At 40.0% G+C, this 22800-nt stretch overlaps 1 protein-coding gene across 2 annotated transcripts in view; it reads left to right on the top strand.

Annotated features, from left to right (window-relative positions):
* The window catches only part of PDCD6IP (programmed cell death 6 interacting protein), an 80573-nt gene that overhangs the window by 9232 nt on the left and 48541 nt on the right, over nucleotides 1-22800 (top strand). For both annotated transcript variants that reach the window (XM_032861294.1, XM_032861293.1), the window contains exons 2-4: nucleotides 13643-13697; nucleotides 15554-15623; nucleotides 19431-19558. In XM_032861294.1, the coding sequence (XP_032717185.1) occupies nucleotides 13643-13697; nucleotides 15554-15623; nucleotides 19431-19558 (253 nt within the window). The remainder of the gene's footprint in view (nucleotides 1-13642; nucleotides 13698-15553; nucleotides 15624-19430; nucleotides 19559-22800) is intronic.

The raw sequence follows: 22800 nt of genomic DNA, 5'->3' as shown, positions 1-22800 counted from the left end.
AGAGAACAGGCAACAGGTGCATGCGCTTGAGTCAGGAAAGGGGGAGAGGGAGACACTACAAGCAAGCAGAATCTCTGCAGAGAGCCTAACATGGGGCTTGATCCCATCACCCATGAGATCATAGCCTGGGCCCAAACCAAGAATTGTATGCTCACTGACAGAGCCGCCTAGGTGCCCTTAAAACTAGAACCTCTTGGGGCACCTGGGTGGCTCAGTGGGTTAAGCTTCTGCCTTCAGCTCAGGTCATGATCTCAGGGTCCTGGGATCGAGCCCCGCATTGGGTTCTCTGCTCCACAGAGAGCATGCTTCCCCCCCTCCCCCTCTGCCTGCCTCCCTGCCTACTTGTGATCTCTGTCAAATAAATAAATAAAATCTTAAAAAAAAAAACCCCCAAAACTAGAACTTCCTTCTTTTTTTATTATTGTTTTTTAAAAAACTTTAGAAGAGGGGTGTCTGGGTGGCTCAGTGGGTTAAGCCTCTGCCTTCGGCTCAGGTATTGATCTCGGGGTCCTGGGATCGAGTGCCACATCGGGCTCTCTGCTCGGCGGGGGGTCTGCTTCCTCCTCTCTCTCTGCCTGCCTCTCTTGACTACTTGAGATCTCTCTTTGCCAAATAAATAAAATTAAAAAAAAATTTTAGAAGAAAGCTTTATCATCTTCTTTTTTTTTTTCAATATGACATTTATTTATTGGTCAGAGAGAGAGAGTGCAGGGGCACATAAGCAGGGGGAGTGGCAGGCAGAGGGAGAAGCAAGCTCCCTGCTGAGCAGGGAGCCTGATTCGGGGCTCAATCCCAGGACCACAGGATCATGACCTGAGCCGAAAGCAGACGCTTAACTGACTGAGCTATGCAGGTGTACCTAAAACTAGAGTTTGATGGGAATTTGTCCTATAACTGTCTTTTGGTCTTTTGTATATTCAAAGAAATGAATTCATTTCCTAGGGTTCTTTTTTTTTTTTCCTCCCCCCTGTGAGCTTTTAAAAATTGACCTATTGAATATTTGCTCTAAGGTGGCTGAGGTTTATAAAATTATTAGAGAACATAAAAGGCCTTTCTGGATAGTTGCAAAATAATCTGTAGCTAGCATTTATGTCGAATGTACTATATATCAATACTATTTTAAGTATTTAGTATGTATCATCTTTTTCCTCATGCTTAAATTAATGAGCTATCACCTCACATTAGGAAGGGTTTAGAGAAGTTATTCATAACTTTCATACAGTCACACAGCTTTGAATTGGTGGAGTTGAGATTCAAACTCAGGGTTGTCTGACTTGCAAGCCTGAGCTATTGCCCGCTGTGACATTATACCTCTTAAGCATGATTAGGGTTTTATAATTGATTAAAAAATTACTTATTTCTAAAATATTAAAGTATATACAGATTCTCTATAGTAGTATTTATCATAATCATAATGCACTTTTTTTTTTTTTTTTTTTTTTTTTTTTTTTTTTTTGCCAACTCTGGTATAGGACACTGGCTTTCCTTCTTCCTACTTGTGGAAAACTTGTAGTCCTGGTCTACTTTGTTAGAGGTGTAGCCTAAGCTAGAATCTGCTGATCTAGTAAATCTTATTTATTTATTTATTAAAGATTTTATTTATTTGACAGAGAGAGACGCAGCGAGAGAGGGAACACAAACAGGGGGAGTGGGTTCTTGCCGAGCAGGGAGCCCGATGTGTGGCTCGATCCCAGGATCCTGGGATCATGACCTGAGCCAAGGGCAGACACTTAAGGACTGAATCACTCTGGCGCCCTTAGTAAATCATATTTAAATGATAGAGAGGTGGGTAGATTCTCTTGTTTCTGCTCTTGTTCCCTCTTTAGGAATTTTGAGACCTGAGATTTAAGCTGAATTACCAGGGGTCGTATGATGGAAATATATCAAAGGAGTAATTGGTGCTGTAGGAACAGCATTTTAACTGGAGTTAGCAATGGCTCCTTTCCTTGAAAAGCATTATTTCGTGTCTCTTGGAGTTTACTTCATGTGAATCAGATATTGTTGATTTCCAATGACTGCCGTCCCATGGTACTTTTTTTTTTTTTTTAAGATTTTATTTATTTATTTGACAGAGATCACAAGTGGGCAGAGAGGCAGGCAGAGAGAGGAGGAAGCAGGCTCCCCAAGGAGCAGAGAGCACGATGCGGGGCTCGATCCCAGAACTCTGGGATCGTGACCTGGGCTGAAGGCAGAGGCTTTAAACCACTGAGCCACCCAGGCACCCCTGCCGTCCTATAGTCCTTACTTTAAATTACATAACCTCTCCTGAGACAGCTGTTTTTAAGGATTCCATCATAAAGCTTCTAGTCAATTAAATATAGGCCACAAATGCACTGTTTCCCCACACAACTTGTTTTGAGAGTTGACCCCAAAAACTTTGAATAGAGTAGGTGTAAAAAATTTAAGACATACTGTTTAGCCTTTCTTCCTTCTTTCTTTCTTTCTTTCTTTCTTTCTTTCTTTCTTTCTTTCTTTCTTTCTTTCTTTCTTTTTTGGTCCTGGTCCATTTGCAGAGGAAGTAGCTTCATCTCCTACTACTTCCTTTCGAGCAGAAGTCAGCAAACTAAGGCCTGCCCAGCTGCCTATTTTTACATTTTCCATAGCCACCACTCTAGTTGGTTAGGGCTCTGAGCCTTGGAGACCTCGCTGGACTGTTCCCTCTGTCCCATTGGCTGCACCTTTATGTCCCCTTTATTCCCTGCACCTGCCTCCCTGTCCATTGGCTGCACCTTGCTCCTGCCCAGGGTTTGCTCTGGTGCCACCTACACTTGGCAGCGAATGTAGAATCTCAGACTGGGGATTGGTGACTCAGCAAATTGCCTTGTCTCCAGCAGCTGAGCCAGCTGTCCAAATTGAGATGGCTGGGCTCTCTGGGAGAAGAGAAGGGTATCCTGGAATTTAGGCATCACTGGGGCAGAGAATGAAGCTGATTGTATTCAGTACTATCCTACCCCCCCCCCCCCCCCCCCCCCCCCCCCCCCCGCAAACCCCCAGTGGTGCCCTCTCCACGGAACTGGATACTCTTCCTTTGGAAATGGCTCCAGCTAATAACAGTTGTACCTTGTGTGCCCACCATCTGAGATGGCCTGACTTAGGTAAAAAGGATATAGGTTAGGCAGGATTTTTCTTTCTTGTTATATAAGGACCAACATGTTATCCTTGATTTTCTGCCTTTTGCTTGGCAAAGCCTACAATAGCCATTCTCAGAAAGAGTTTGTAAATCCCTACCCTATAGCCATATGAGCCTTCTTGCTGTGCCATGAACACCCTTAGGCACCCAGTTGCCTTCTGTTGCCTCAGGTCCTTGGTACTTGGTATTCTGTCCTTATGGCCATGTTCTTTTTTTTTTTTTTTTTTTTAAAGATTTTATTTATTTATTTGACACACACAGAGAGAGATCACAAGGAGGCAGAGAGGCAGGCAGAGAGAGGGGGAAGCAGGCTCCCTGCCGAGCAGAGAGCCCGACGCGGGGCTCGATCCCAGGACCCCGAGATCATGACCCGAGCCGAAGGCAGAGGCTCAACCCACTGAGCCACCCAGGTGCCCCGGCCATGTTCTTTAGTAGGGTCTGTTCATTATCAAAACAAGAGAATCTTGGGTTTATTTTTCAGAGATTAAAAAAAAGTTACTTTTAAAAAACTTTGCATTTTACTGATTTATTTGTTTGGGGTAGTAGTAAAATAGTGAACAAGCAGACCCAGTCTCTGCTTTCAGGGAGCTTAGAATCTTTTAAGAGAAAAGACGTTAAACATAATTCCACAACTAAATGTATTACAAACTGTGGTAAGTTCTGTGAAGGTAGAGTTCAGAGGCCTAAGAGATTATAAAGGAAGAGGGGAACTAATTTTATTTTTAATTTTTATTTTTTTAAAGATTTATTTATTTGTTTGACACAGAGAGAGATCACAGGTAGGCAGAGAAAGAGGATGAAGCAGGCTCCCTGCTGAGCAGAGAGCCTGATGTGGGGCTGGATCCCAGGAGCTTGGGATCATGACCTGAGATAAAGGCAGAGGCTTAACCCTCTGAGCCACTCAGGTGCCCTGGGAACTAATTTTAAGTAGGAGTTAGATCGACTGCCTGTATCAAATCTTTTTTTTTTTTTCTCTGTATATTTTTGAAGATTTTGTGTTACTTATTTTAAAAAGATTTTATTCATTTATTTGACAGAGAGACAGCAAGAGAGGACAGCAAGCAGGGTAGTGGGAGAGGGAGAAGCAGGCTTCCTGCTGAGCAGGGGGCCCGATGTTGGGCTCCACCCCAGGACCCTGGGATCATGACCCGAGTCAAAGGCACACATTTAATGACTGAGCCACCCAGGCACCCCAATTTCTTAAGATTTTATTTATTTGAGAGTGAGAGTGAGTGAGCAGTGAGGGAAGGGGCAGTGGGACAGAATCTTTTAAGCAAGCTCCCCACTGAGCCGGGAGCCCAGTGCAGGTCTTAAATCCATGAACCATGAGATCGTGACCTGAGCTGCAACTAAGAGTTGGAGGCTTAACCGACTGAACCACCCAGGCACCCCTGCCCTTAACACTTTTGCCACCAAAGTGGAACACCCTGGTCCACGTTACCATTATCTTCTGACTGGATTACAGTTATAGCTTCCTGACTGGTTTCTTTATTGCTCTTGCACAACTGCAAGTCAGTTTTCCACACAGCAGCCATGGATGGTGACTCTGTGAAAAGGGGTTAGCGCATGTTACTCTTTTGTCCAAACTCTCTGATGGGTCCCCTTCCTATTTTATATAGTAGAGGCCAGAAGTCTTACAGTTGTATTCAAGGCATCATTACTTCTTTGATTTCATCTCCTACTGTTTTCTCCTGTGCTTGTTCTTCTGTGACCTTATTGGCCTCCTTGCCATGGCAGCGTATTTTCAGGCATACTCTTGTTCCAGCTTTTTGGCACTTGATCTTCCCTTGACTGGTAATGTTTTTATCTCACTTATTTGCTTGCCTCATCACATCACCTCCTTCTTGCCTTCTCTGTTATTCATGATGTTTTAAATTATTGAAATTTTTACTTCTATATATAGTCAAGTGACCACATGTAGTGATTTAAGACTAACGTCTTCTCACATCACCCTGCATAACATTTTGTCCTTCTTATTTATTTATTAAAAAATTTTTTTTAAAGGTTTTTTATTTATATATTGGACAGAGAGAGAGATCACAAGTAGGCAGAGCAGCAGGCAGAGAGAGAGGGGGAAGCAGATTCCCCGCTGAGCAGAGAGCTGGATGTGGCGCTGGATCCCAGGACCCTGAGATCATGACCTGAGCTGAAGACAGAGGCTTAACCCACTGAGCCACTCAGTCACCTCTATTTTAAAGATTTTGTTTACTTATTTGACGGAGACAGAGAAGAAATACAAGCAGGAGAAGTGGAAGAGGGAGAAGCAGGCTTTCCACTGAGCAGGGACTTGGATTGATACAGGTGTTGGTCTCAGGACCCTGGGATCATGACCTGAGCCACAGGCATACGCTTAACGGACTGAGCCACCCGGGTACCCCTTTGCTATATTTTTACTTAGCTATCTTGTCTTTCCCTCTAAAAGTAAGCTTTACAAGGGCTCAAAATTTTAAATGTTTATTTACTGCTGAATTTCTATGTCTTAGAACTGTGTTTGGCATATAGGAAATTCTTAGTATGTATTTGTTGAATGGATGAGTGAATGAGGGAAGACTTTTTTTTTTCTTTTTCAAAGATTCATCATTTGCCAGAGAGGGTGTGTGAGTTGGGTGGGGGAGGGGCAGAGGGAAGGAATCTCAGATCTTAAACAGTCTCCCTGCTGGGCAGGAAGCCCCAAGCATAGCTTGATCTCATGACCCTGAGATCAAGACCTGAGCTGAAATCAAGAGTTGGACTCTTAATTGACTCAGCCACCCAGATGCTCTGAGGGAAGACTTTTTGATGACATAATCAGCTTGGACAAGAAAAGTGGGGAGTTATAATGGGAAAGTTCCCAGAGAAAAAAAATTTCCAGAGGAAAATAAAGGTGAAGTCCCTAAGCTAAGGGAAAGCATAGACTAATGACTAAAGTGTGTAGTCCATATTCTCAGATGAGGCTGGAGAGTTGAATGATGGCTAGATAATGCCAGACCTTGTCAAAAATTTTGTATGTAATTTTGAGTATAATAGGAATCCATTAAAGGGTTTAAGTGTTTAATACTTCAAAGTTCAGGGGTGCCTGTAGCTCAGTCAGTTACACATCAGCCTTTGGTTCAGGTCAGGATCTCAGGGTTCTGGGATCAAGCCCCACATTGGGCTGCTTACTCAGTGAGAAGTCTGCTTCTCCCTGTCCCTCTGCTCTTTCCTCCACTTGTCTCCCTGGCTTTCTCTCTGTGTGTCAAATAAATAACATAAAAAACAAAACAAAACTTCAGAGTTCATTTTTTAAGAATAAGAATACTCTCCTGTATAACCACAGTACAACTTTCAAAATCAGGAAATTAACATTGATTTAATATTACCATTTAATCCATTAAACACATTCAGATTTTGCCAGTTCCCCTGATAATGCTGTTGGACAGAGTCATGTACAGATTAGGGATCTAATCCAGGATTCTGCGTTGCATTTGGTTGGCTCTTTTTTTGTCCTTCGGTCTGGAATAGTTCTTCTGTTTCTCCTTGTTTTTCACAACCTTGACATTTTTATTTATTTATTTATTTATTTATTTATTTATTTTTAAAAGATTTTATTTATTTATTTGACAGACAGATCACAAGCAGGCAGAGAGAGGAGGAAGCAGGCTCCCCGCTGAGCAGAGAGCCGGATGCGGGGCTGGATCCCAGGACTCTGGGATCATGACCTGAGCCACCCAGGCACCCCCAACCTTGACATTTTTAAAGGGTATTGGCAAGTTTCTTTATAGACTGTCCCTCAGTTAGGGTTTGTCTTATATTTTCTTGTGATTTATGCAATTTTGGGCAGTAATACCACCAAAGTACAGCTGTGGTGTGTGTGGCCCTGCGGGGGGGGGGGGCCCACCCCCGTCCAGGAAGAACTTGAAGTTGGGCCCCCCCCCCGTCCAGGAAGAACTTGAAGTTGATTTGTCCTGGGCTGTTAATGTTTAACTTTTATCACTTCGTCAAGATGACGTCTGCTAGTTTTCTTGACCTGACAGTTAATGAGTATGTTGAACTAATTAATTAGCAAGTACTTTGTAGGGAAATACTTTGAATCTTTGTAATACCCTGTTTCCATCAAACTTTTTTGTGTTAGCACCCATTGATGTATCTTACCTGAAATAGATATTATACTCAGAAAGGTGTCAAATGCTGATTTTTCTAACTCTTTCTTATATTCTCATGTTGTTAGTTGGCATTGTACAGTAAGGTGTTGCTTTCTCTGTTCACCTATTTATTTGTTTTATTTGCTTCAGATTGGCGTTCTTACTTTCCTCAGTGGATTGTGATTTGTTATTTTGTTTGAAACTTTTTGGACTTTGCTAGCAGGAGCCCCTTAAAAGCTAGTTCTTGTGTCTTTGACATGTTCTCATTTTTTGAGTACTTTTTTTTTTTTAGATTTTATTTATTTATTTGACAGAGAGAGAGAGGTCACAAGTAGGCAGAGAGAGGGGGAAGCAGGCTCCCTGCTGAGCAGAGAACCCGATGCGGGGCTCGATCCCGGAACTCTAAGATCATGACCTGAGCCGAAGGCAGAGTCTTAACCCACTGAGCCACCCAGGCGCACCCCATAAGTACTTCTTTGACTGTCTGACATAGCAGGATGTTTTAGGCTTGAATCTTGAATTTTCTTGGTCTCAGCCATGGAGTCTGCCATTTCTGGGAGTGTTGGCTTCTAAAGCAGAGCATTACTCATGGGGGCTCTGGGTATGCTTATTGCTACTGAGGTGTTACTGCTTCTAGGCTCTCTCAGTATGTACACTTAGGAAATCACTCACACACATTTATACCTGTTTTTGTATTTCTCCACTATATTAAAAAATAAGTTAATACTGATACCTCCAGTTCCAAGCAGAAGCCACAGAATTTATTCTAGCCATCTTTCTTCCCGTATTTGTAACTCCTTTGTCTGATTGTTTAGAAGCTTAGCCTACATTATCTTCAGTGTATTTACTTAAGTGCTTAATACTTCCTGTTTGTAATCAAACTCAGGGCTGTGTCAGAGAAAATATTTGGTTTCAGATGTATTGCCTCTCTCCCTGAAAAATTTGCCTCAGAAACAGTTACTGGAATGATAACCCTGATGAAGGAGGGGGAGGGAGGAGATAATAAGGGAAGGAGGAAAGATTACGGCCAGTTGGAAGGCTTGGCCTTGGATACTCCCAACCCTCCTTGCTAGCTCAAAGGTCAGCCTGGTGAGGGAGAAGAATACTTTGTGTTTGACGATTGTTCTGGTTGCTGTGTGGAGAATAGGTTGAAAAGAATGAGGAAGGGGCATCTGGGTGACTCAGTTGTGTAAGTGTTTGCCTTGGGCTTAGATCATGATCCTGGGGTCTTGGGATCAACCCCTGATTGGGCTCCCTGGTCAGCGGGGAGTCTGCTTCTCTCTTTCCCTCTGCTCCTTGGCTGCCCCCCACCCCAGAGAGAGAGTGTACATGTGTACATGCACATGCACACGCACGCGTATTTTCTCTCTCTCTCTCTCAAATAAATAAAATCTTAAAAAAAGAGAAAGGACTCAAGGAGACAGGGAGGTTGGCTAGGTGACTTTTTCATTAGTCTAAAGGGAGGGTAGAAAATTTTTTTTTTTTTTAAGATTTTATTTATTTATTTGACAGAGGGGGAGAGAGAGAGAGAGAGAGAGACATGAGAGGGGACACAAACTGGGGGAGTCGGAGAGGGAGAAGCAGGCTTCCCACTGAGCAGGGAACCTGATGTGGGGCTTGATCCCAAGACCTTGGGATCATGACCTGAGTGGAAGGCTGATGCATAACAGCTTAGCCACCCAGGAGGCCTAGATGTTTTTTTTGTTTTTGTTTTCTTTTTTTGTTTAAAGATTTTATTTATTTGAGAGAGACTAACAGAGTGAGTGTGAGCAGGGGGAGGGGCAAAAGGAAAGGGAGAAGCAGACTCCCTACTGAGCATGGAGCCCTGTGGGGCTCCATCCCAGGACCCTGATATCATGACCTGAGCTGAAGGCAGACACCTAACTGACTGAGCCATCCAGACATCCCATTAAATTTTAATTCCAGTATAGTTAACATAGTGTTAGTTTCAAGGGTACAGTATAGTGATTCAGCATTTCTGTACATTACTCAGTGCTCATCAAGGTAAGTGTAGTCTTAATGGGAAAAAACTTAGAGTTTTTTTCCTCTAAGGTCAGGAATATGACAAGGATGGCCACTCTGACCACGTTTATGCAGCATAGTACAGGGAGTCCTAGCCACAGCAGTCTACAACAAAAAGATATAGGCATTCAAATTAGTTAAGTAAGAAGTAACATGATACCATATATAGAAAACCTGGAAGACTTCATCAAAAAACTGTTCAGAGGGGTGCCTGGGTGGCTCAGTGGGTTAAGCCTCTGCCTTCGGCTCAGGTCATGGTCTCAGGGTCCTGGGATCAAGCCCCACATCAGGCTCTCTGCTCAGCAGGAAGCCTGCTTCTCCCTCTCTCTCTGCCTGCCTCTCTGCCTACTTGTGATCTCTCTCTCTCTCTGTCAAATAAATAAATAAAATCTTAAAAAAAAACTGTTTAGAACTGATAAATTCAGTAAAGTCACAGGATACAAAATTAGTGTACAGAAATCTGTTGCATTTTTATGCACCAATATTGAGCACAGGCAGCAGGAAGAGAAATTAAGAAAACAATCCCATTTACATTTGCACCAAAAATAATAATATACCTAGGAATAAACCTAACCAAAGAGGTGCAAGCCCTGTAGTGAGAAAACTAATGAAAGAAATTGAAGATGACACAAAGAAGTGGGAACAAAATTCCATATTCACGGATTGGAAGAACAAATATTGTTAAAATGTCTATACTACCCAGAGCAATCCACTCATTTATTGTAATACCTACGAAAATACTAACAGCAGTTTTCACAGAACTAGAACAATCTCTCTCTCTTTTTTTCCCAAAGATTTTTATTTGAGAGAGAGAGAGAGAGAGAGAGCGTGTGCACACGTGCACCCGCGAGCATGATAGGGAGAAGCAGACTACCCATTGAGCAGGGAACCCAAAGTGGAACTCGATGCCAGGACTCTAGGATCACGACCTGAGCCGAAGGCAGTTGCCCAACCAACTGAGCCACCCAGGCGCCTCTAGAACAAACTGTAATTTGTTTGGCACTGCTAAAGTCTGCAAATAGCCAAAGCAATCTGGAGAAAGCAAAGCTGCAAGCATCACAATTCTGGACTTACATTATATTATAAAGGTATAATAATCAAAACAGTATGGTACTGGCACAAAATAAGTAAATAGATCAATAGAACAGAATAGAAAATCCAGAAATGAACCCACAGTTTTATGGTCAATTCCTCTTCGACAAAGCGGGAAAGAATATCCAGTGGGAAAAAGTCTCTTCAACAAATGGTGTTGGGAAAACTGGACCACTTTCTTACACCACACACAAAAATAAAATGGATTAATTGGGGGTGCCTGGGTGGCGAAGTTGGTTGAGCATCTGACTCTTGGTTTCAGTTTGGTGGTGATCTTGGGGTTATGTGGTAGAGCCTTGTGTTGGGCTCTGTGCTCAGTTTGGAGTCTACTTGGGATTCTCTCTTCCCCTGCCCCTCCCCTGCACATGTGGCGCTGTCTCTCTCTAAAATGGGTAAATAAATCTTAAAAAGAAAAATAGATTAAGGACCTAAGTGTGGATGTGAAACCAAAAAATCCTGGAAGAGAGCACAGGCAGTAACTTTTCTGACATTAGCCATAGAAACTTTTTGTAGATGTGTCTCCTGAGGCAAGGGACGCAAATGCAGAAATAAATGATTGGGACTACATCAGAATAAAACATTCTGCGCAGTGAAGGAAACAGTCAATAAAACTAAACAGTAATCAATGGAATGGGAGAAGATACTTGCAGATGGCATATCCAGTGAAGGGTTAGTATGCAAAATGTATAAAGAATTTTAAAAATCTTAACACCCCAAAAACAGTCCAGTTAAAAAATGGCAGAGGATGTGGTGGCCAACAAGCAGGTGAAGAGATACTCAGCATCACACATCATCAAGGAAATATAAATCAAAACTATGAGTGCTGCTTGGGTGTTTCTTTCGGTTCAACATCCCACTCTTGATTTTGGCTCAGGTCATGGTCTTGGGGTCCTGGGAGCAAGCCCTGCTATTGGCTCCCTGCTCAGTGGGAAGTTTGCTTTTCTCCTTTTCCCTCTGCCCCTCCCCCTGCTTGTGCTTGTACATGTGCTCGCTCTCTCTCTCAAATAATCTTTTTTTTTCTTCTTTTAAAGATTTTTTATTTATTTGACAGAGAGAGATAATGAGAAAGGGGGTAGTGGGAGAGGGAGAAGCAGGCCCCTCGCCGAGCAGGGAGTCTGATGTAGGGCTTGATCACAGGACCCTGGGATCATGATCTGAGCCAAAGGTGGACACTTAATGACCGGGCCACTCAGGTGCCCCTCAAACAATAAATCTTTAAAAAGAAAAACTATCATGAGGGGCGCCTGGGTGGCTCAGTTGGTTAAAGCCTCTGCCTTCGGCTCGGGTCGTGATCTCAGGGTCCTGGGATTGAGCCCCACATCGGGCTCTCTGCTCAGCGGGGAGCCTGCTTCCTCATCTCTCTCTGCCTGCCTCTCTACTTGTAATCTCTATCAATTAAATAAATAAAATCTTAAAAAAAATTAAAAAAAAGAAAAACTATCATGAGATACCACCTCACACCTGTTAGGATGGCTAAAATAAGAAACATAAGAAACAGGTGTTGGTGAGGAGGAAGAAGAATCCTTGTATACTCTTGGTGCAAACTGGTACAGCCACTGTGGAAGACAGGGTGGAGGTTCCTCAAAAAATTAAAAATAGGGGTGCCTGGGTGACTCAGTAGGTTAAGCTCTCCACTCTTGGTTTCCGTTTAAGTCATGATCTCAGGGTCATGAGATCAAGACTCTTGTTGGGCTCTGTACTGGGCCTGGAGCCTACTTAAGATTCCCTCACTCCCCCTCTGCTTTTTCCCCCTCACTAAAAAAAAAAAATAAGAATAGATCTGTCATAGGATGCGGTAATTCCACTACTGAGTATTTACCCAAAGAATCTGAAAACATTAATTTGAGGAGATATGTGCACTCCTATGTTTATTTAAACATTATGCAAAATAGCCAAATTATGGAAGCAGCCCAACTGATCAGTGATAGATGATGGATAAAGAAGATAATGGTGTGTATACACACACACACACACACACACACACACACACACAGAGGAATATTGCTCAGCTATAAAAAAGAATGAGATCTTGCCTTTTGCAACAACATGGATGTAGAGAGTATAATAGTAAGCAAAATAAGTCAGAAAAACACAAATACCATGAGATTTCACTTGTATGTGGAATTTGAGAAATATTAAATGAACAAAGGAAAAAAACAAACAAAAAAGCAGACTCTTAACTATAGACAACAATTCCATATATCAGCCTGTGTTCATCACAAGTGTACTCCTTAATCCCCATCACCTTTGTGACCTGTCCCCCACCATCCTCCACTAAGAAAGTGATCCAGTTTCGTTCTTTTTGCATAGTTTGCAAAACAGTTCAGTTTTCCCGACATCATTTGTTGAAGAAATTGTCTTTTTTCTTTTCTTTCTTTTTTTTTAAAAGAATTTATTTATTTGAGATAGAAAGCAATTAAGAATGAGTACGAGTAGGGGGAGGGGCAGACGGAGAGGGAGGAACAGGGAGCCTGATGCAGGGCTTGATCCCAACACCCCAGGATCATGACCTGAGCCAAAGGCAGACACTTGACTGACTGAGCCACCCAGGTATCCCAGAAATTGTCTTTTTTCCATTGGATATTCTTACCTCCATTGTTGAAGATTAACTGACCAATATAATCATGGGATTATTCCCGGGGAGGGTAGAAGCTTTGATGAACTGTTGTGACAGTGGTGGAGAGGGACAGAAGTGGATATAACCAAAGCATATCTGAAAGTTAGTAAACCTGTTTTTAAATAGCAGTTTACTAACAAGTTAGCCACGTGGGTGGCTCAGTTGGGCATCTAACTGTTAATTTGGCTTGGGTCATGATGTCAGGGTCACAGAACCAGGCCCATCTTTGGGTTCTGGGCTCAGTGAGGAGTCTGCTTCCCCCGCCCTGCCCCCCTGCTCACATGCACTCTCTGGAATAAATAAATAAATGTTTAAAAAAATATATCATTTTGCCAGATATATTAATTTACCCAATGGATATAAATAGTTACCTTAATAAGAAATAGTATTTTAAGAAATACAGTGGTCTTGGGCAGATGTTAGTTTGCTTTTAGTCATTAATACTTAAGTATTTTTCTTTGGTGGTGAGTATGTGTCTTTTGTACAGTTTTTTTTATTGCATGCATTTTAGATTCTGTTTTATGCATTGAAAGGTTGTGTTTATTAACTTTAAAATGACTAAATTTGATTTGTGGGCCACTCAAAGCATGAATAAGTTTTGTGTACTCTTAAACCAGTTGTATATACATAAATGTATATAATATTTAGCTCTGGTAATTATAAATTTCTTTGTTTTTTTAGGTATTATGATCAGATTTGTTCCATTGAACCCAAATTCCCATTCTCTGAAAATCAAGTAAGTCATTAGTTTTAATTTGTTTTAAAGTTGTATAATGTAAACTTTCCTCCCACTCATGGTATCACTTTACTATTTTTATGTTTTTATGATCCCTTTTGGTACAAATTAGAAGCTTATAAGCCCATCTCATAAAAATTGGATGCCTTTTTGAAGAATGTCTTGGAATTCTGTTGCTGTCCGTGCTTAGTTACTTCTGGGTTTATGTGGAACATTGGGCTGCATTTTTTTTCCCCTACATTTTATATCAGTATGATCTCTTGACTGATTAACATAATCTGTGAGGTCCTTCTCTTTGGCTTTTACAGAATTAAGAAGGAAACTACAATTGAGGAAGTATTAGTCTCAGTTTATGTGTTTTAAAATTTGACACATATAGTTGCATATGAAGTTGCAAGTGCTGGTATGATTAGGTGTTACACTATAAGAATGTCTGCTTTCTCTTAAAGACTAGATATTAGAAATGCTGAGAGACTTGTTAAATGAGATTTTAGTTTGTGTGACATTTCTAAGTTTTAAAATAATGTAGTTTATGAAAAATACTTTAAATAATCTTGTACTGATGTTTTATAGGTGACATAATATGTTGAAATTTGCTTTAAAATACTCAAGGAAAGAAGTGTATGTTTAGGGGTTGGAGGTGGGGCAGGGAAAGTAAGGGTAGGTGAACCAAGAAGGACAAATGGCTAAAACTGGTGATGGCTATGTGGGGTTCATTATGTTATTCTCTCTGATTTTGTATATATAGAAAATTTCTCTTAATTCTGAGTTGCGAAATTTTTGTATGGGATTCCAATACATGATTTAAAAGAAAGATGGTAAGTTCTTTTTAAACTTTATGTATGGAATATTTTAGAAGCAGGGTGAGATGTAGTTTTTTTTTTTTTTTTTTTAGATTTTATTTATTTATTTGACAGAGATCACAAGTAGGCAGAGAGGCAGGCAGAGAGAGAGGAGAAAGCAGGCTCCCTGCTGAGCAGAGAGCCCAATGCGGGGCTCCACCCCAGGACCCTGGGATCATTACCTGAGCCGAAGGCAGAGGCTTTAACCCACTGAGCCACCCAGGCACCCCTGTAGTTTTTTTTTTTTTTTTATTAAGTGAACTTTTTATTTATGTATCGCATACATATGTGTCGTGTATAGCTTGAATTTTTTTTTTTTTAAAGATTTTATTTATTTCACTGAGAGAAACACAGTGAAAGAGGGAACACAAGCAGGGGGAGTGGGAGAGGGAGAAGCAGGCTTCCCTTCCACTGAGCAGGGAGCCTGATGTGGGGGCTCCATCCCACGACCCTGGGATCATGACCTGAGCCAAAGGCAGCCACTTAACGACTGAGCCACCCAGGCGTCCCTATAACTTGAATCTTTACAAAGTGAATATACATATGAACACAACCCAAATCAAAAAATAACATATTATCTCATCTCATTACCCCAATAGTAACTCCTCTCCTACTTTGTCATCATGGAATCGTTTTTAATTTTATTTTCTGGGAAACCTATATAGTACTTTGTTGCCTTTGCTTCTCTTGGCTTATTTGACAGTTATTTAAGTGCCTGTTGTATTCAAGCCATTGCATGTTGTAAAGATGAGTAAGAGTGTTTTCTGGAGAGGATAATATATGTATAATTACTGAGGCAGAATGACCATTGGAAATATCTTAGTGCCAGTATTTTACTTTAAAAAAAAGAAAATTTTATGGTCCAGGCAAAGGGAAGGGAGTTAGTTGACTAGAGAGGATAATGTTTTGACAAGCTTTGGTCCTTTTCCTCATTATGGATTTTCCTTCAAAAGAGACCTAATATTTTATAAGATCCAAGAAAGTAGGATAATTTTCTCTTTTCTCTCTATCAAGATCTGCTTGACATTTACCTGGAAGGATGCTTTTGACAAAGGTTCGCTTTTTGGAGGATCTGTAAAATTGGGTATGTAATTATTTTAATAAAAATAAGAAACTAGGTCTAAACACTTTGTATTATTTTAGGTTTTTAAAATTGCTCTCCTAACAGCTCTTTGTAAATAATAAACACTTTTACATTTTAGTTTCTTTTTAACTTCAAATTTTAATGTAATTTCCAAATATATATAGAGAGCCTACACCTTGCCAGGCACTGTCCTAGTTATAAAAATGTATTTAGTCTGACTAGGATGACAGCTGATCATTCTAAAATACAGTGGATAGTATATGAGTATATGAACTAAGTTGTGGGAACAAAAATGAAGAAGACATGAATTCTGCTTGTTGAAAGAAAGCAGTGTTGAAATTAGGCTCTGAAGGGTGAATTTGGTTTTCTCACCTAAAAAATAACGTTACAGGTTGAACATTAGAACAAAAGGTCATTTTTTTGATAAGTGGGGAATAAATAGTACTGTGAAATACTATTTATCTCATTGGCTTCTTGCATGGATTAAATGAGTGAATATATGTGAAGTCATTAAAAGAGTATGCAATAAATATTAGCTGCAATGAACAATAGTAATATGTTTTGTTATAAATGATTACATGTAATGTATTATTTATATTATGTATGCATTATAGAGTATATGTAATATATAATAACATACAGTAGAAATTATATGTAATACATATTAATATAATTATTGTTAAGGCTTGAAACCATAGGTTGAATTGAGGATTATGGAGGGCGAAGACATTGGAAAGTAGATTATAAACAGTTGAAAGTATACTCTGAATTTGTATTCTTCTCTCTTACATATTAATAACTAACATTTATTGAGTATTTATTACACCTAGGCCCTGTGGAGGGGCTTCACACATACTATCTTACTGAATTCCCCAGAAGCCCAATGAAGAAAGGCACTGTTTTTTTTTTTTTTTGTTTGTTTTGTTTTTCAAAAAAACATTTTTTTAAAAACACATAATGTATTTGTTTCAGAGGTACAGGTATGTGATTCATTAGTTTTACACAGTTCACAGTTCTTACCGTAGCACATACCCTCCCCAATGTCCATCACCTAGCCACCCCGTCCCTCCCACCCCTCTCCGCCCCAGCAGCGTTCAGTTTGTTTCCTGAGAGTCTCTTATGGTTTGTCTTCCTCTCTGGTTTCATCTTGTTTCATTTAAGAAAGGCACTATTATTACCAGTTGGACACACTGGTTTAGAAAGATTAAGTGACTTTCTGAGGTTATAAGGCAAGGATTTAATGAAGTGGGATGTGATTCCTGAAAGTCTAACTCTAGAGACTAAAGGAGATATGATAGATCAGTGAAGAGACTGGTGAAGGTTGGTGAGATCAGACAGGGTGGTATATGTGGGTCAGAAGAGGAGGAGTGGGTGTGAGTGACATTTCAGAGTTGAAACTAACTGGATATGCTGACTATTTCTCAGAAAAGAGTAGTAGTTGAGGGTTGACTCTCAGATTTATAACTTGGTTTGACTTGTTGGATATTTATTCCTTAAGATAGATAAGTTGAGTTTGACTATTCTGTGTTATGTCTGGGTAGACATTTTTCTTTGGCATTTGGGAACTGGATTTAAAACTCAGAAGTGGTAGAGACATTGATTTGAAAACAGTTATCATTAAATGATAAATCTGTCTCCTCTGGTAGTGTGTAGATTGGGAAAAGTGTGAAAGAGGTAGGGATTATAACATTTAAGGATAACAGGGGAAGAGGTTCCTGGGAATGAGGATGAGACAAAGCCTTCAAATCTCAGAGGAACAAGGGGGAAATAGAGACATGGAATTGAGTGCCAGGAGAATTTCACAGATCTTGTCCAGTAGTTTCTGAGCCTGGCTACAATAGAATTACCTGGGGAAAATGTGAAAGGTACAGATGTAAAGATACAGAATGCCAGATGTGATAGGGTAGGAGGAATTTTCAGGGTGGGCCACTGAAATTAGTATCTTTGAAGATACTTCCAGGTAACCCTAATATTCATTCAGGTTGGAATGTCACTGACAGAGTGGTTGTGGCAGAGGTCAAGTCATGTAAAGTTGGAGAAGTTGCTGGGTTCGGCAATGAAAGAAGTTTCTCTAAGGGGATGCTGAAGAAGCCAGATTGCATCCGGTTGAAGTGTGGACCAGAAGTGAGGAAATGAAAACAGCAAATATGAATTGCTTATTTCAGAAAATTTGCAGTAATGATTTAAGGACAAGGGAGCATTATGCTGAGAGGGAGACCAGGTCAAGAAGAAGGATTTTTAATGCCAAATTGATAGGCTGAAAAGGAGTTGATGGTGAGATAGATTAAGTGACGAACCAAGTTCCTGGAAGAAATGGGAAGCAAAAAGCTTAGCGTAAATAAAGCAGGAGGTAGTTCTTGAAGGCATGTCCAGTAGCAAATACTGGGAATTAGGTGTCCTTCAGTAATGTCTTGCTTAAATAAAGCATGGCCTACCCACTCATTAGAATATTGTGTAATTTTAGGATGCTAAGAATAAGAGTGCAAGTATATTTTTGTTCACATGTAAAGCTTTGTTCTGTTTCTCAGCGCATATCAAAGTTACGTTTATACTATGTTATAGTCTGTTAAGTATGCAATAGGATTATATCTGAAAAACAGTGTATATAACTTAATTTAAAACTTTGCTGCTAAAAAATGTTAATCATCACCTGAGCTTTCAGTGACTTGTAATCACTGATCACAGATCACCCTAATAAATATAATTATAATCATGGTGAGAAAATTTGAAATATTGTGAGAATTATCAAAATGTGACACAGAGCTACAAAACGAGCAAATGCTGTTGGAAAAATGGCACTGATAGACTTGCTTGATGCCACTAACTAACTCAGTTTGTAGAAAGAAATGCAGTTACCTGCAAAGCCTAATAAAGTGAAGCACGATAAAATGAGGTATGCCTCTAAGTTTGTCTTTTTGTGATCTGCGTATTTCACTTAATGTTCTCAAGGTTCATCCACTATATAGCATGTGATGGCATTTCCTTCATTTTTAAGGCTGAATGATACTCCATTGTCTGTACATACCACATTTTGTTTATCTGTTTGTCCATCAGTAGACACTTCAGGTTTCTTCTACCTTTTGATTATGATCATGGGTGTATAAATATCTTTTTGTGACTGCTCTCAGTTCTTTGGGTATATACCCAGAAGTGGAATTTTTGGATCATATGGGAATTTTATTTCTAATGTTTTGAGGGACTGCCATATTGTTTTCCATAGCAGCTGCAGTATTTTACATTCCCACCAGTAGTGCACAGCAGTTCCAATTTTTCCGTATGTCTGCCAACAATAGTTATTTTTTATTGTTGCTGTTCTTGATAGTAGCTATCCCAGTGGATGTGAAGTGTGTAGTTTCTTGAGCAGAGTTGTATTTTAACCACATTATCTGCTAGCCTTCTGAGAGATGTATTGGCATAAGGGAGTGAGGCTTGGAGGTGCTTGAATTGGGTTAGGTTTGTGGTAGTGAAGAACTGGCTTGAATGCGGTGAGAAGATACAATTTTGAGAGTGGTGATGAGAAAATGGAAATAATTTATTTGGGTTTAAGTGAGAAATGACTTCATTTGGAACCTCACAACATTTTGGACATAAAGGGAAGGAAAGAATAATTCATTGATCTTTTGAATTTTAGATGATAGGAATATTGCTGTGGAAATAAATGCCTGGCAGGACAGCATTAGAAATATGGGCACTATTTTGGGTGAGAAAAAAGGTTTGGAAACTTGTTTTTGTGAGAGTCAATCTCTGAAACATTCATTTTTATTTAGAAAAATAAATGAAAAGCTTTTCCTTCTTCATTTTTTACAGCTCTTGCAAGCTTAGGGTATGAAAAGAGTTGTGTGTTGTTCAACTGTGCAGCCCTCGCTAGCCAGATTGCAGCGGAACAGAACCTGGATAATGATGAAGGATTGAAAATTGCTGCTAAGCATTATCAGGTATGCAGAAAAGTAACCATATAATGGTTAACGCTCTGTTGTATTAAGTTGGAAATAATCTGTATTGAGGTTTGTAGATGTTTCTTTATACTTTTCTTGAAAAGTAATGTACTTTTAAATGAGTTACTGAATACTTTTGAATTTTGATAAACATCATACCTACAGACCAGCTCTGTTTTCTTCACCTTTGTATACCCAGCACCTAGCACAGTGCCTGGCACATAAGAAAGGCTCAATAAATGTTGGGAGAACAAATGATTGAATGTTTTAGGTGAAGTTCTTGGTAAATCCCTTTCAAATAATCTCATTTAAAAATTTTGTACAGTTGAACCTTGAAAGCCTGGGGATTGGGGTACTGACCCCCTGCACAGTAAAAAATACACTGTAATAACTTTCGACTCCCCTAGACCATAGCTACTCATAGCCTACTGTTGACCAGAAGCCTTACCCATAAAATGAACAATTAACACACATTTTGTATGTTACATGTATTTTATATTGTACTCTTAAAGTAAGCTAGAGAAAAGAAAGCGTTATTAAGAACTACATAAGACAGAGGTGCCTGGGTGGCTCAGTGGGTTGAAGCCTCTGCCTTCAACTCAGGTCATGATCCCAGCGTTTTGGGATTGAGCCCTGGGTCGGGCTTTCTGCTCAGCAGGGAGCCTGCTTCCCCCCCCCCCCTCTGCCTGCCTCTCTGCCTACTTGTGATCTCTGTCTGTCAAATAAATAAATCTTTAAAACAAACAAAACAAAAACACATTACTTAAATCCAAATTAAAAAAAAAAAACTACATAAGAGAAAATGTGTTTATAGTACCATAGTACCGTATAGTACCATACTGTATTTATTGAAAAAAAAAAAATCCTTGCATATGTGCACCTGTGCAGTTCAAATCTCTGTTGTTCAAGGGTCAGATGTACATTATTTTAATATATTTTTTTCTTAGAGTGAGACACATATAAAATTTCACCATTGTCAAAAAAGTTAAGACCTAAGAAAATTTTAACTCTGAGAAACAAAGAGGTCATATTTAAATGTGGTCAGACATGTAATGTTCTTAAGTTGGCTAAATTTAGATTTTAGATATTATCATTTACTAATATGGTACATTTGTGGCAGTGTATTAACTTTTATTTTTTTTTTTTAAAGAACAAATTGTTGCTGAGTGATATCATGTATAATTACATTCTCATGTTTTATATTATGTTGTTATTTACAAAGTGTACTCATGTACATTATTTTACTCTCATATAAGCCTTGTAATGCATGTTACATAATGTCATTCTCATTTTATATGCAAGGAGACTAAAAGGTCAGAGTGTTAATAACTGGTCCACTGGGGTTTCAGGTGTTCTGATTCCAAATTTTATGGAATTCCAAACGGTGCTTGTAGTGTCTTCTTTGGCTCTGGAAATTGCTTTTCCTAGAGGTTGAGTCTGATTTTTTCCTGACATTTAAGTTTATGAGTGAGGTGAGGAATGCTCTTTTAAAAGTGAGAGGGGGGGTGCCTAGGTGGCTCAGTTGTTGGGTGTCTGTCTTTGGCTTGAATCATGATCCCAGGGTCCCGGGATCGAGCCCCACCTCAGGATCCCTGCTCTGAGGAGGCCTGCTTCACCCTCTCCCACTCCCCCTGCTTGTGTTCCCTCTCTCACTGTGTCTGTCTCTGCTAAATAAATAAATACATAAATAAAATCTTAAAAAAATGAAAAAGTGAGAGGAAAGTACATTTTAAGCAAACAAGGTGCTCCAAATTGTGGCTTGCCCTGTAGTTTTGAATGGGCATGGATGACAAACATGATGCGTATCCCTTTTCTTTTTGAGGCTATAGAGGGCCAATATTTTAAAATGTGAAAATGGGGGCGCCTGGGTGGCTCAGTGGGTTAAAGCCTCTGCCTTTGGCTCGGGTCATGATCCCAGGGTCCTGGGATAGAGCCCCGCATTGGGCTCTCTGCTCCGTGGTGGGCCTGCTTCCTCCTCTCTCTGCCTGCCTCTCTGCCTACTTGTGATCTCTCTCTGTCAAATGAATAAATAAAATCTTTAAAAAAATAAAATGTGAAAATGAAGTAAACTTAATTATTTACTTTTCTGTTAACTGTAACTCAGTTAATTGGCATGTGATATCTTAGAGGGCATTCTTAATTACTGAGAACATTACATCCTGTGAGTCACTTCTGTGATTCACAGTAGGTCACCTAGTGTGATGGAAAGGGAGGGGTGATATTGGTAAGAAGACCTAGATCCTAAGCCGGCCTATGCTGTTTGCCACCAAGAAGCTGTGTGCACTTGGTTGTGTTCTTTAATAACCTCTGTGGGCCTTCATTTCCAGGATTGGTGAGAGAGACTGGATTCTTTGTTGTTCTAGTTTGTGATTCTCTTAGTTTGTTGAGCAAGGTCAGGTCATCGCCTCTTGCACATGCTCTAGTTTTGACTGCAGAAAACATGTTTTTCACTTTCAGTATAGTTAACCTTGAATTATCTCTGCAGAGCATCTCTCTATAATCCACAACACCTTTAATTACTTACTTACTTAATTTATTTTTAAAGATTTCATTTATTTGAGAGAGAGAATGATAGAGCATGAGCAGGGTGGAGGGGCAGAGGGAGAGGGAGAACCAGACTCCCTGCTGAGCAGGGAGCCTGACACTACTGATGTGGTGGACTCAATCCCAGGACCCTGGGATCATGACCTGAGCCGAAGGCAAGTGCTTAGCCAACTGAGCCACCCAGGCACCCCCCACAACACCTTTTAAACCCAGACTGATGTTTTTCTTTTTCCCAGGATCATTTGTTTCATAAAAGCAGTTATTTTTGTGTTAACTTCAGCAAAATATAATCAGGAATAAAAAATCTGATGGGGAACATTTCACCAGGGACCTTTGAAAGCCAGATAGAAATCATTAACAGTGGATAATAATGCTGTTCTTCAGAGGAGTAGGCACCTGTACTATTTGAGGTTTTCCCTAAGTATGGCATGTTTAATTACTTGACAGATGGATTTGTTTGGGGTCAAAGTAAAATCATTTTAGTACTAAATGCATTTTAATAATGTTTTATCCCTGCCTCTATTCTTATGTTAGTCTTGAGGAAGTATATCTAAAAATAAGTTTAACCAATTTGTCCTCTAAAGTTACTGTATTTTTTGCTGTAGTGTACTTTTAATCTTTGTTAAATCTTTTGTTAACTGTATAGCATTGTTGTCTGTAGGTCAGTTGTTTTTAGATTTGTAACACGATAAAAATTT

The sequence above is a fragment of the Lontra canadensis genome, unplaced genomic scaffold, assembly GCF_010015895.1.
Source record: "Lontra canadensis isolate GAN:19392208 unplaced genomic scaffold, GSC_riverotter_1.0 scaffold20, whole genome shotgun sequence".
In the NCBI taxonomy this organism is placed as follows: Eukaryota; Metazoa; Chordata; class Mammalia; order Carnivora; family Mustelidae; genus Lontra; species Lontra canadensis.
Note: the sequence above shows the minus strand (reverse complement) of the source record. Positions and strands in the feature narration are given on the sequence as shown.